General features: G+C 41.8%; 1 protein-coding gene across 13 annotated transcripts in view; it reads right to left on the reverse strand.

Moving 5' to 3' along the window:
* The window catches only part of dmd (dystrophin), a 1,961,093-nt gene that overhangs the window by 151,744 nt on the left and 1,793,821 nt on the right, over positions 1-15,528 (reverse strand). For all 13 annotated transcript variants that reach the window (XM_072260552.1, XM_072260560.1, XM_072260554.1 and 10 more), the window contains one exon: positions 8,884-8,962. In XM_072260552.1, the coding sequence (XP_072116653.1) occupies positions 8,884-8,962 (79 nt within the window). The remainder of the gene's footprint in view (positions 1-8,883; positions 8,963-15,528) is intronic.

A 15,528-nucleotide genomic window follows, 5' to 3' on the forward strand; every position in this document is an offset into this window, starting at 1 on the left:
GTTAATACAGGACCAGAGCCATCAAATGTTCTTCATATGACAAGCCATTTAATCCTGGAATTATTTTTGTGAATCTCCTTTGAACCTTCTCCAGTTTCAGCACATCCTTTCTAAGGGGCCCAAAACTGCTCACAATACTCCAAGTGAGGCTTCACCACTGCTTTACAGAGTCCCAACATTGCATCTTTGCTTTTACAATCCAGTCCTCTTGAAATGAATGCCAACATCACATTTGCCTTCCTTACCACAGACTCAACCTGCAAATTAACCTTTAAGGAATCCTGCTCTAGGACTCCAAAGTCCCTCTACACCTCAGATTTTGTATTTTCCCTCCATTTAGAAAAGTCAACCCTTTCATTTCTTCTACCAAAGTACATACCATACACTTCTGAACACTGCATTCCATCTGCCTCTTCTTTGCCCATTCTCCTAACTTGTCCAAGTCCTTCTGTAGCCTCTTTATTTTCTCAAAACTACCTGTCCCTGTATGTACTTTCATATCATCTCCTAACTTTGTAACAAAGCCATCAATTCCATCATTCAAGTCATTGGCATATCACATAAAAGGCATCGGTCCAACACAGACCCCTGTAGAGCACTGCTAGTCACCAGCAGCCGACTTGAAATGGCTCCCTTTGTTCCAACCCTTTGCTTCTTGCCAATCAGCTGCTGCTTTATCCATGTTAGAATCTTTCCTGTAATACCATTGGCTTTGTAGCTTGTTAAGCAGCCTCATCTTTGGCAAAGGCCTTCTGAAAATCCAAGTACACAACATCAACCGATTTTCCTTTGTCTATCCTGTTCGTTATTTCTTCAAAGAATTCCAACAGATTTGTCAGGCAAGATTTTCCCTTGAGGAAACCATGCTGACTGCAGCCTATTTTATCATATGCCTCCAAGTACCCTGAGATCTCATCCTTAATAATCGACTCCAACATCTTCCCTACTACTGAGGTCAGACTAACTGGCCTATAATTTCCTTTCTTCTCCCTCTCTCCCTTCTTGAAGAGTACAGTGACATTTTTCAAGTTTCCAGTCTTCTCGAACCATATGCCTCCAAGTACCCTGAGATCTCATCCTTAATAATCGACTCCAACATCTTCCCTACTATTGAGGTCAGACTAACTGACCTATAATTTCCTTTCTTCTCCCTCTCTCCCTTCTTGAAGAGTACAGTGACATTTTTCAAGTTTCCAGTCTTCTCGAACCATATGCCTCCAAGTACCCTGAGATCTCATCCTTAATAATCGACTCCAACATCTTCCCTACTACTGAGGTCAGACTAACTGACATATAATTTCCTTTCTTCTCCCTCTCTCCCTTCTTGAAGAGTACAGTGACATTTTTCAAGTTTCCAGTCTTCTCGAACCATTCCAGAATCTAGTGTTTCTTGAAAAATCATAACTAATGCCTCCACAATCTCTTCAGCCACCTCTCTCAGAACCCTTGGGTGTACACCATCTGGTCCAGGTGACTTACCTACCTTCAGTCTTTTCAGTTTCCCAAGGATCTTCTCCCTAGTAATGGTAGCTTCACACACTTCATGACCCCTGACACCTGGAACTTCCACCATACTGTTAGTGTCTTCCACAGTGAGGACTGATGCAAAAAAAACTTATTCCGTTTGTTCCCCATTACTACCTTTCCAGCATCATTTTCCAGCAGTCCGGTATCCACTCTTACCTCTCTTATACACTTTATAAATCCGAAGAAACTATGATATCCTCCATAATATTATTGGCCAGCTTACTTTCGTATTCCATCTTTACCTTCTTAATGACTTTTGCAGTTGCTTCTGTTGGTTTTTAAAAGCTTCCCAATCCTCTAACTTTCCATTAATTTTTACTGTATTATATGTCCTCTCTTTGGCTTTTATGTTGGTTTTGACTTCCCTTGTTAGACATGGTTGTGTCATCTCATCTTGCCTTTAGAATACTTCTTCCTCTTTGGGATGTATATATCCTTTGCCTTCTGAATTGCTTCCAGAAATTCCATCCATTGCTGCTCTGCTGTCATCCCTGCCTGTCTTCTTTTCCAATCAATTTTGGCCAACTCCTCTCTCATGCCTCTGTAATTCCCATTATTCCACTGTAATACTGATATATCTGACTTTAGCTTCTCCTTCTCAAATCTCAGGGTGAAGTTGATATTATGACTTTTTGCCCCAAAGGGTTCTTCTACCTTAAGCTCTAATCAATTCCAGTTTGTTGTGCAACACCCAATCCAGAATAGCTGATTCTTGAGTGGGCTCAACCACAAGCTGCTCTAAAAGTCATCTAGTAAGCATTCCAGAAAGTCCATCTCTTGGAATCCCGCGACAACCTGGTTTTCCTAATCTATCTGCAAATTGAAATCCCCCATGACTATTGTAACATTGCTCTTTTGGCATGCATTTCCCATTGTAACTTGTAGACCACATCCTTACTACTGTTTGGATGTCTGCACATAACTCCCATTAGGGCCTTTTTACCCTTGTGGATTCTTAGCTCTATCCACAATGATTCAACACCTTCCACCCTGTCACCTCTGTCTAATGTAAGTGCTTCTGGATGATAGTCATTGAGGCAGTTTAACATGTTCATCATAGGCACTGATATAATAAAAGCATCCTAGAAGCAGATGGGTATGTCATACTGCCAAAGTAAGAGGTTAAAGGTCTCAGTGAACACACCAGTCAATTGATCAACACAGGTCCTTAGCACTTGACCAGGTACCCCATGTGGGCCGGATGCTTTTCGTGGGTTCACCCTCCTGAAGGCTGCTCGCACATCAGCCTCTGAGACTGAAATCACAGGATCATCAGGGGCTATGGGAGTTCGTAATGGTTCTTCCATCTTTTGATGGTCAAAGTCAGCATAGCAGGCATTGATCTCATCTGGAAACAAAGACCCTGTTGTCACCAATGTTGTTTGATTTTACTTTATAAGAGGTGGTAGTATTCAAGCCCTGCCACAACTGTTCAGCATCCTTTGCTGATTCAAGTTTAGTCCGGAATTGCTACTTCACCCATGAAGTAGCTTTCTGAAGATCATATGTGGACCTCTTGTAACTTTCTTGATCACCAGACTTGATTGCCTCTGGTATGGCCCACAGCAGACTGCAGATTTCATGGTTCATCCAGAGCTTCTGATTGGGGAAGACTCTGGATGATTTTGTGAGAACACTCTTGTCTACAGCTGTTCTAGTAAGCTCCATGACAACCATGGTGGATTCTTGCAAATCCATAGATGTGTCCTTGAACATGGCCCAGTCCACAGACTCGAAGCAATCCTGTAGCCACTCCTTTGCCTCTTGAGACCACCTCTTTGTTGTTCAAAGGAGTTCAAAGGAGATGTTAGGAGCATTTTTCATAACATAGAGAGTGGTGGGTACCTGGAATGCGTTACATAGGGTGGTGATAGAGGCAGGTACATTCGGGACTTTGAAAAGACTTTCAGATAGACACATGAATTTGAGGAAAATGGAAAGATATGAACATCCTCTGGGCAGAAGAGAACAGCAATTTGGTTACTAACGTAATTGGTTCAGCACAACATTGTGGGCCGAAGAGCCTGTTCCTGTGCTGTACTGGTCTATGTAACACTTGCAAGTAGCACTGAAAGTAAAAAGGGCACAGAACATCCTCTGGGTGATGGACTGAAACATACCTGAGATGTTTGATAGCACCAGTGGTGACCAAGCTGAGTCCTGAGGGGTAGAACTATCAGACTTTGTCTGAAGGTGGTGAATAAACTAACACAACGGATAACCCAACTTTACCCCAATCCACCTGTGGCAGCGGCACCTAATCATGAAAACATTGGCAGAAGTGCCTATGGCAGGAGACTCCACTGAGGACATACTCCATTCATCTGTGTGGCTTAAAAATTGCGCTAAATGCTGCTCAAAACTGGACATTAATGCGACCCTATGGACCATATGCAGGAGGTGAAAAGTACACCATTATAATCTGTAAATTTATGATCTGGAAAATCCCTTACTCTGTCATTACTGTTAAGCCATGAGACCAATTTCCATTCAGTGATGAGTGCTGCAAAGGGCATTCCTGGAGAAGTAAAAAGCATACTGGATCTAAATAAGATGAGGTGCCAGCATAGCGAAGCTGAAATTTAGGATGACATGCACAGTAAACAGCATAAAACAAGCAGTGACCTCATCTTGGGGCTCTGTAGTCGTACCACATCTTATCATGAATGGTAGTGGATAATTAGGCACTTAACAGGTGGAGGAGATTTCAATAATAATTTTATGCTCAATGCTGGCAGGGAAGAGCATGTGAGTATGAAAATAAAAGGCTGAAGCATTTAAAATCACGGTCAGGCAGAAATTCAGAATAGATAATCCAGCCTAGTTTCTGCCTTAGATTCCCATTATCCAATTCAATTCACACCATGTGTTAAGAATGAAACAGCTTAGAGCATTAAGAGACATGGCAAAGGCTAGGGACAAGATAACACGCCAGCTGTTGCACTGAACACATACACTCCAGAATTAGCTGTGCAAGTATAGCAGAAACAATAGCATTTACACAACAATGTGGATTGTTGCGCAAGCATACCCTGTTCATCTAAAAAAGACAAATCCAATCCAGCTAAATAATACCCAATCATTCATCAGCCATAAGAAAAATGATCAAAGATTTTGTAGAGAACAGTCAGGCGGCACTTACTCACCAACAAAATGGCCAGTTTGAGTTTTGTCAGGACCAATTCATAGCACAGCCTTGATCCAAGCATGGACCCGCATTTCATGGCTAAAATCCAGACAGGACAAGTGCGACTGTCCTTGACTTTAAGACAACAGTTGACCAAGAGCGGCAACAAGGAAACCTCATAAAACTTAAGTCAATGGGATTCAAAATGGAAACACTGCAATGGGTGGAGTCATAACATTCACCGAGGAAGGTGGCTGCAGTTGTTAGAGGTCAACCACTTCAATCCCAAAACATTTCTGCAGGAACTCCTCAAAGCATGGTCCCAGACCCAATTCAACCAGCACAAAATATTTCATCCACGACCTTCCTTTCATCATAAGAAGATGTTCGCTAATAATTACACAACATTCAGTTCCATTTGTAGCTCCACAAAAAGTGAACAGGACTATACCTGCATGCAGCAGAATCTAGACAACGTTTGAGCATGGGCTGATAAGTGACAAGTAAAATTCACATCATTCAAATGCCTGGTAATGACCATCTCAGGGAAGATTATCTTTGGCATTCAATGACAATGCAATCATCAAATCCCTCACAATCAACATGCTGGGATTGTCACTGACCAGACACTCAGCTGGACCAAACACATCAATATCATAACTGCAACTGCAGGAGGGAAAATGGGATCCTGTGGCAAGTGACACATCTTTTTACACTACAAAACCTTTCTACTGTCTCAACTCACAAGGCAGAATCTTGATGAAAGAGTACAGTTGCTTTGCCTAGATGAGTGCAGTTGAGAAGTTTTATATTGTCCAGAAGGTTGTCAGCCTATCACCCACCTTAAACATTTATTCCTCTTGTACTAGCGCAAAGTACTTGCAATGTGTAGAATCTACAAGGCCACAAGAATTGTGAAGACTACTTTGACAACCCCTCCCAAAATACAATGTCTACCACCAAGAAGGACAAGGGCAGCAGATGCATGAAAACATCATCATGTGTTTGTTTCTACCAAAGTAGTAGTTTGTTCGGATATGGAAATATATTGCTAATACTTCGCCATTGCTGGATCTAGATTGTGAAACTAAATTGCTTAACTAGTATTGTTATGGCCATTATATCAGCAGAGGGTCCTGCAGCAGTTCCAAAAGCAAGCCTACTACCACTAAGGACAATTAGGGATGGGCATTAAATACTGGCACTGTCTGTGACATCACAATGGTGAGAAATGAAGAAAATAAACCATTGTTGTAATTTTTCTGGATAAAAACACTGACTAATATTTAAATCTATTTCATTGACTGGGGGAGCAGGGAAGAAAAGCTTAAGGAGTGTTTTGAGGGGCTAACTTGAGAGCAGCAGCTATATTATTGGCTCAACTGTACTTTGCTGCTGATCATACTGTCATTGCATTCCTTCAATACCAATGGATAGCATTGAATTCTGAAGCACATTATTATACGTATAGGTGTCTGAACTTTAAGAAAGTCTGTCACTTTGTGCCAATCGTTCATTTTATAGAAGGAGGGAAGGCAATTGGGAAGTTGGTCTGAGTAAAAATGCTGTTTTACAATAGTATGAAATAGAAGCTCCAATGAAAAGTTTTTTGGGGGAAGAATTAAAGGGACTGAGAAAAAGACAGACAAACAAATAAATAAATAAAATTATAGTTCATGGAGACACAAGAAAGACTGTAAATGCTGGAAATCTGGAGCAACACAGAATTGCTGGAGGAACTCACTGGGTCAGGCAGCAACTGATAGGAGAGGATAGTGGACCATGGAATATGGGGAGGTAAGGAGGGGGGGCAGAGGGAGGAATACGTGGGCAGAATGAAGGATGGGGGAGGGGTGATGGGGCCAGTGGGGTAAGCAAAATCAAAGTGGGGGTGGAGGGGTGTGTTTATGAGAAGTTAGAAATATTGCTGTTGATACCATCAGTTTGGAGATTACCAAACCTGTGCCATTCCTCTAATGCAGAGGTTCCCAACCACCAGGACGCAAAGCATGTGCTACCGGTCCGCGAGGAAACACTATGAGTCAGGTGCACCCATCCTCGTTCCCTGTCACGCACTGTTGAACTTGAATGTAGGGTTGCCAACTGTCCCGTATTTGCCGGGACATCCCGTATATCGGGCTAAATTGGTTTGTCCCATATGGGACTGCCCTTGTCCCGTATTCCTCCCACTAAGGTAGAACGTTCCTATGAAACCTGTCGTGCCAAAATGGCGTAAAATGAAGAAGCAATTACCATTAATTTACATAGGAAAAATCTTTGAGCGTTCCCAGACCCAAAAAATAACCTACCAAATAACACATAAAACCGAAAATAACACTAACATATAGTAAAAGCAGGAATGATATGATAAATACACAGTCTATATAAAGAAGAAATAATGTATGTACATTATAGTTGGGAAGATCAAACCAAAGCCGTTTTGTGGAAAAAAATCGACACGTACGTGCATGCGCACACAGGTGCCCGCGCAAGGCTTCATGGTCATGGTAGTCTTTCCTGGGGTAAAGTGTCCTGGAATTTGACTGCTACTTTTGTCTCTTATTTTGGGAATAAGAAAGTTGGCAAAGCTAACTGTAAAAGACATGTTGAAGTGATTTTCGCCCTACTTGAACAACCTCTACCTCTACAACCACCGCCCGCGCCCCCCCCACCACCGTCGGCCGGTGTGCAAGAATATTGTCAATATTAAGCCAGTCCGCGGTGCAAAAAAGGTTGGGGACCCCTGCTGTAATTTGTGTATAGTCTCAAGTTGGCAGTAGAGTTAGCAGTAGATAGGAATGTCGGTGTGGGAATGGGAAGGGGAATTGAAATGGGTAGCCAATGGGAGATCCTTGTAACACACACAAAATGCTAAAGGAACTCAGCAGGCCAGGCAGCATCTATACAAAAGAGTACAGTCGACGTTTCAGGCTGAGACCCTTCAGCAGGACTAGAAAAAAAAATGAGGAGTAGATTTAAAAGGTAGGGAACCGGAGGGAGAGGTAAAGTAAAGAGCTGGGAAGTAGATTGGTGAAAGCGACACAGGACTGGAGAAAGGGGAATCCAATAGGAGAGGAGAGAAGGCCATGAAAGAAAGAAAAGTGGGGAGGAGCACCAGAGGGAGATGATGGTTGGGCAAGGAGATAAGGTGAGAGAGGGAAAAGGGGATAGGGCATAGTTGGGGGGTGGGGGGGGGGTGGTATTACCAGAAGTTCAAGAAATCAATGTTCATGCCATGAAGTTGGAGGCTACCCAGATGGAATATAAGGCATTGTTCCTCCAACTTGTGTTTGGCCTAATTGTGAAAGTGGAGGAAGCCATGGATTGACTTATCAGAATGGGAGTGGGAAGTGGAATTAAGATCATAAGACATTAAAGAAAGATCTTAAAAATTTAAATGGGTGGCCACTGGGAGATCCCGCATCTTCTGGCAGACGGAGCATAGATGCTCATTGTAGTGGTCTCCCAATCTACATCGCGACTCACCATGGGCACTGGATAGAGTAAATGACCCCAAAAGACTCACAGCTGAAGTGTCACCACACCTGGAAGGATTGTTTGGGGCCCTGAATGAGAGTGAGGGAGGCAGTTTAGGAGCAGGTGTAACACTTGTTCTGCTTGCAAGGATAAGTGCCAGGAGGGAGATCAGTGGGGAGGGACGAATGGACAAGGGAATCATATAGGGAGCAATCCCTGTGGAAAGCAGAAACTGGGGGGGGGGGGGAGGGAAAGATGGCTTGGTGGTGGAGTCTTGTTGGAATGGCAGAAATTATAGAGAATTACATGCTGGGCACGGAGGCTGGTGGGGTAGTAGGTGAGGACAAGAGGAACCCTACCCCTGGTAGGTTGGTAGGAGAATCGGGTGAGAGCAGACATGCTTGAAATGGAAGAGATGCTGTTTAGGGCAGTGTTGATGGTGGAGGAAGAGAAGCCCCTTTCTTTGAAGGAGGATTCTGGAATGAAAAGCCTCATCCTGAGAGCAGATGCAGCGGAGACGGAGGAATTCAGAGAAGAGCTTCTCCCGCTGGTAGATCCTGGCTGTTTTGGTGCACAGAGAGAAGCTGCTCATGTTTCATAGGTCTTTTTGACTTTACATCACAGCATGTTATAAATAAGATGATGAATTGATCTATCTTTTAAGTAAATATATCTTTTTATATTTATTATATACTTTCAGATTGTCAGTTATTCAGAAGGAATAACGTTAACGGTGTGCATCCATTACTTACTGGACAAGAAGTGCTGGGATGTGGGTCCAAAATCTCTATGAGCTTCATGCAATTGCTTCAGACGCTCATCTATGGACACCTGAAAACAAGGGAGAGGTGAGTTACTAACATCATTGTTTGGTCAAGTTAGCCACTAAGAGAATCATTTGTAAAACCACATTCTCTTTTTCTTTTCAGGGAGTTAAAATAAGTATGTACGGGTATTTCAGACTGCATTTCATGTTTATCATAACTTTACATCCAATTCTTTTCTCCTTAAAATAAATATATCGGAAGCAGTATCTCCAACACCATCACACTGAGCACGGGGGCCCCCCAGGGCTGTGAACTCAGTCCACTGCTGTTCACTCTGCTGACCCACGACTGTGCTGCAACACACAGCTCGAACCACATCATCAAGTTTGCCGATGACACGACCGTGGTGGGTCTCATCAGCAAGAGCGATGAGTCAGCATACAGAGAGGAGGTGCAGTGGCTAATGGACTGGTGCAGAGCCAACAACCTGTCTCTGAATGTGAACAAAACAAAAGAGATGGTTGTTGACTTCAGGAGGACACAAAGCGACCACTCTCCATTGAACATCGACGACTCCTCTGTAGAGATCGTTAACAGCACCAAATTTCTTGGTGTTCACCTGACGGAGAATCTCACCTGGTCCCTCAACACCAGCTCCATAGCAAAGAAAGCCCAGCAGTGTCTCTACTTTCTGCGAAGGCTGAGAAAAGTCCATCTCTCACCCCCCATCCTCACCACATTCTACAGAGGTTGCATTGAGAGCATTCTGAGCAACTGCATCACTGCCTGGTCTGGAAATAGTACCATCTCGGATCACAAGACCCTGAAGCGGATAGTGAGGTCAGCCGAGAAGATCATCGGGGTCTCTCTTCCCGCCATTACAGACATTTACACCACACGCTGCATCCGTAAAGCAAACAGCATTATGAAGGACCCCATGCACCTCTCATACAAACTCTTCTCCCTCCTGCCATCTGGCAAAAGGCACCGAAGCATTCGGGCTGTCACGACCAGACTATGTAACAGTTTCTTCCCCCAAGCCATCAGACTCCTCAATACCCAGAGACTAGACTGACACCAACCTACTGCCCTCTACTCTGCCTATTGTCTTGTTTATTATTTATTGTAATGCCTGCACTGTTTTGTGCACTTTATGCAGTCCTGGGTAGGTCTTTAGTCTAGTGTAGTTTTTGTATTGTTTCATGTAGCACCATGGTCCTGAAAAACGTTGTCTCATTTTTACTGTGTACTGTACCAGCAGTTATGGTCGAAATGACAATAAAAAGTGACTTGACTTGACTTGAAATATTACATAAAATACATAACTAGCAATTAAATAATTAATTTCCACTTTAACGCTAATTGGATTTTTCTTCTCTTACTCTTTCACCTATAGTGCACTAAGAGAAGAATATAAATACTTTTTATGCAGAATCAATATGAGGACTGTCTGCTTCTGGTTAAACTGACCAAAATGACAATTTCAAATCATATTTGTGGTCAGCTCTTTAACCTGTGGTCAGGAGAAATGCAAAATCATCTCTCTTTTGGTGCCTTGTCATGCACACCATAACAAAAATATACGATTTTCTAAAACGTTTCAGCTATGTGCCCAAATCTCATTTTAAAGGAGTGCTTCTTCTTTATCTTTTTTTGGCCCTATTCCAATTTCTCCATTTCATCAGGCAATCTTTTACCTTTAAGAATTACAGTAGCATGATGACTCTATTATTAAAATAACAATCTGGAGGACAATCCAGTTACCTGTGTTCCCTCTAGCTAGGTATTTTAAATTCTATTAATTCCATCATTACAACTAAAGGACTATTCTCCTAAATGGAGAGGAAGACAGTTTTAAAAGAGTCATGCTGCAACAAGCTCTCGGGAGGGAAATCTGCTATGCTCAATGAGTCAGGGTTCCATGGGACCCTGGTACGGCAATTTAAATGCAAAAGCTGCAGAGAGTAGTCGACCCTGTCAAATACACCACAGGCACATACGTCTCCACCACTGGTAGTATCTACAGGAGGCACTGCATCAAAAAGACAATATCTCTCAACAAAGAACCACACCACCTGGGCAATGCCATCTTTTTGCAGCTAACAATGGACACGAGGTAAGAAGCCTGAAGTTTCACACCACTAGGTCCAGAGATAGCCACCTCCCTTCAACCAGCAAAACCCCATTCACCACAGTTTAGCCACACTATGACCGCTTTGATTACTTGCACTAAAATGGACTTTTGGTTTTGTTTTGTTCTAATTCTACTTTCCTGTTGAAAGAATGGATGATTTATGCTTAGTTTACGTGTTTCTTGTGGACGCTGCTGATATGATGATATGTCACCGTGATGCTGCGAGAAGTCTATTTTTATTGTACCTGTGCATATATGCACTTATATATGAATATGATAATATAGTCACCTTTGACTTTGAATATGATTGACTTAACTATCCTCCCAAAGGCCAAGTAAGCCATTCATCCAATTAGAGTTAGGCAATAAACACTGGCTTTGCTATTGATGCTCATGCCCTATAAAAGAATTGAAGAGTTGGTTCTGCATGGTTTTCCTGTAGGTGCCAAATTGAGAAAAGCTTTGCATTAAACGTTCTGTCATCTCTGATAAACCTGCACTCCATCAGTCTGGGGCTGATCTCAAATCCAGTTACAGAGTGAGAGATGAGTGTACTGACCCAAACTATTTGAATTGCTAATTCTTTTTTGTAAACCATGTTAATACTTACAGTGCCATTGAGCATTGGAGCTTGCAGCCGGAGACAGCGATGTAAAAAATGATTAAATTATTCCAGTTATTCACCAGGTAAAGTACTTAGGAGACTAAATAGAATGGAAGTAAGCTTAACCTGACACATCTGAATAAATAATCAAATTAAAAGACTAGTGAGTGATGTAAATGTATTCAGTTGCCTGCATTCTCACAAACAGTGTCAGTACATGGTAGAATTATATAATCAGAACCACAGGAAGAGGGGTGGAGAAGGAGGTAAGTAGCAGATCAGAGTTGGAAGCACACTGTGCAATATTAATAACAAACTTTCTTTCTCCAGTCCTGCTGAAGGGTTTTGGCCCGAAACGTCAACTGTTCTTATTTCCATGGATGCTGCCTGGCCTGCTGAGTTCATCCAGCATTTTGTGTGTGGGATTTCCAGCATCTGCAGATTTTCTCTTGATTCTAACAAGTTTTAGTATTTCTTTTGCTTACTGCTATTTTAATGAAACTGTAAAACTGCTTTATATCAGCAATATTAACTACGTGTAGCAAGATGCCTTCTATGGCTTGCTGTTGTAGTGAGTTCATCATCGGTAGCAGTATGACAATACCACAGCTGATCATGCGCTGAAAGGCAAAGCAGTGAGATTGACTCACAATTTTTTTACTAGAATGTTACCTGGGTTTCATCTCCTAAGTTACAGAGAAAGGTTGAACAAGTTGGGTCTTTATTCTTCGGAGCGTAGAAGGTTGAGGGGGGACTTGATAGAGGTATTTAAAATTATGGGGGGGGGATAGATAGAGTTGATAGGCTTTTTCCATTGAGAGTGGGGGAGATTCAAACAAGAGGACATGAGCTGAGAGTTAGAGGGCAAAAGTTTAGGGGTAACATGAGGGGGAACTTCTTTACTCAGAGAGTGGTAGCTGTGTGGAATGAGCTTCCAGCAGAAGTGGTTGAGGCAGGTTCGATGTTGTCACTTAGAGTTAAATTGGATAGATATACGGACAGGAATGGAGGGTTATTTGCTGAGCGCAGGTTGGTGGGGCTAGGTGAGAGTAAGAGTTCAGCACGGACTAGAAGGGCCAAGATGACCTATTTCCGTGCCGTAATTGTTATATGGTTATAAAAGGTGATAAGGTGATGAACATCAGGGCACACAATTAACCTGACCACAACTTCACCAATCCATGTGATGCAGATTCAGCAGCAATGACCAAAAGAGAGATTGGAGATTCGAGCCCCACTGTCACACAAGTAAAAGCCTCCACTGCATTACCTTCAGGTCGGGGGCAGCAGATGCACGTGCTCAAGATAGGGCACTTTTGAAGTGAGGGGTACAATCGGCTGCAGAGCTGTACTTTGCTGACAGGCCCATGCCTGCTTTACCATCAAGTGAATGATCAAATTTGGTTTAAGGTGAAGTGAAAAAAAGCCTGGCAGGAATAGCACCAAGCATCCCAGAAAAACACGCCATGACCAGAACTGAGCGATACCACGGCTACTAGAACCCTTTGCAAGAGAACCTGATGCAGTCACCTTTGAGGATTGAAGACACAGTGAAAAAAAAAGGAGCTTGTGTTCCTGATGAAGTCACAGGTCTGATATTCAGGTAACAGATCCTGAACCAAGCTGCCAGTCTGAATCAATTTGCAAGGCTCTAAGGGACAGATTATTGACAAATAACATTAGAACATCAAAACATGATTATTGTCTGCCTCCGTGCAATTCATTATCTACAGTCAGTGATGATTTTCACACTTGAGGAATGGCATCTTTTTCTGTATATTGGAGGGCTTGGTTCTTTGAAAACATCCAGAGCTCTTCCACAGCAGCCCTCACTGGGAAGGTGAAGAAATTCTGAAAACACGCATCCACGACCACACAATGCCCAGAAAATGGAGTTATGTTACTTATGTCACCCATAGGATGCTAGACATTAAAATATCTAAGTGACCTCGATAGTCTCACAGATTTGGTTGCTCTGATACTGAGCTATAATGCTTGGTTGAGTAACCAGCAAATGTCAGCAATGAGCCTGATGGAAAAGGAAAACTCCTCTGAAGTTGAGTTTTTTTTAAACACTCATATCAGGTTTCTGCCATCCTTTTCTATGCCCTTTTTACAAAACTGCTGCCTGTGCTTGATGTTAAATCCTGAATAACCACAAAACACTCTCCAGTAGTCCATCAGTTTGTGGCAAAACCCTACCTTCATGGAATCAATTCAATTTTTGCAGTAGATTTCCCAAATGCTAAAGTAATGACCTAGATTTTGAAAACAGCTGCAAACTGTAGAGGTTTCTCTCTGCAGCCATCAGCGGTTTAAAGATTTTTGAACACCCAAACAAAAATGCACAAGTCCCAGGTATATATGCATTTAGCTGTTGGTCAGTATTTTATCGATTGAACTCCTCCTGGAATTCAGTGAACTAGAGGTACTAGAGATAACCCACTTATACTCAGGAACTGCACAGACCTGTACCAGATTGGAAGCTGCATGGCAGTGCTTTCCGTGCAATTTGATGCAGGGAAATAACAGTAAGCAATCAAGTAAAGCATTTGTTAAATTCGATTTTCTGAGTTATTTGAGTTATTTTTTAATGTTTTAAGTACTTTAAAAAAAATTAAAGTTTGGTTTTCATGATATGACAACCTTTGGAAAAAATTTGTTAGATTTTGATTCTTTCAAGAACATTTGACAGTTTTTGATGTTGAGTACAACACGAGTAGAGTGGTATTGTAGTTGCATTTCTCGACAAGTTTCTTTTGACATGGATCAAGACATTCAAGGTCACGTTTTTGAGATCCACCATAGCAGCTGGGTAAGTTGAATCCATGAATGTAAATAAATCAAAAATTAAAGAATTAACATTGGTAATAATAACCATGTAACTAATGATTGTTTGATGAACACAACATCTGGATTAGTCATGTTCTTAAGGGACGTATCATCTTTTCTTGGTCTGGCCAATGTGTAACTTGAGACCCTTAACTATCCTTTTGATACAGGCAATTAGGTTTGGATCAAGTGCCAACCTTGACAATGACATACAGACATGAAGACTGCGGATTCTGACTTTGTCAGGACATGTAACTTCATTTACAAATGGCGTAAGGTTCACTTTATTTTTTGTAGCTGGGGCCTGCACATAATTCCATTACATTTCAAAATGCCACTTTACTGTTTACGTCCTCACTTTTAGACTCATGCTGACTTGGTGCTGTATACCACATACGGCAAATTCACATTTCATTTTACAATGTATGCTCAGACACAGTGACTTTCTGGTGACAGTGAACATAAAGGCGATCAATCACTTCCAAGCACAAATTGAGATAGGATGTCTTCTTACAAGCACAGGATGCACAGATTAAAAATTTTAATCAAGCCTATGTACATTGGTGATATCTTCCAGGACAGGCTAAAAAATATCAGCACCATTTCAGCTCAGTCACTTGAACACATAAAAACTGTATATGCAATATTGCCCTGCTACAGAGGTCATTGTGGTATCAATTTTGCACAATTTTAGGCACTGTATTGTGATTTTGTACCTCAAGCCATCAGGTAATTTGATAAAGGTAAAGTGAAACTTGATCACAATCATAAAAATAGGACTATTATTAGGTCTGAACAATACTGTTGGGCTGGTATTTTCGGACATGAATTGTTGCCATTTAAGATGTTATTGGTGTCTCCCAAATCTTTATCTGCCTATTGATTTACTCTGAATCGTTCCAGCATGAAATATTCTACCTTCTTAACAAATGCCATGCTCCTTGAAAGTTTACAATGTCCACAATTAGACTGCAACAATCAAACAAAAGCAAATCTTCAGCACAAACATTGATTCAAAATAAGAATCCTTTTAATATCTCAAACAAGACTTCAGATCCTT

Source organism: Mobula birostris, chromosome 6 (assembly GCF_030028105.1).
Source record: "Mobula birostris isolate sMobBir1 chromosome 6, sMobBir1.hap1, whole genome shotgun sequence".
Lineage (NCBI taxonomy): Eukaryota > Metazoa > Chordata > Chondrichthyes > Myliobatiformes > Myliobatidae > Mobula > Mobula birostris.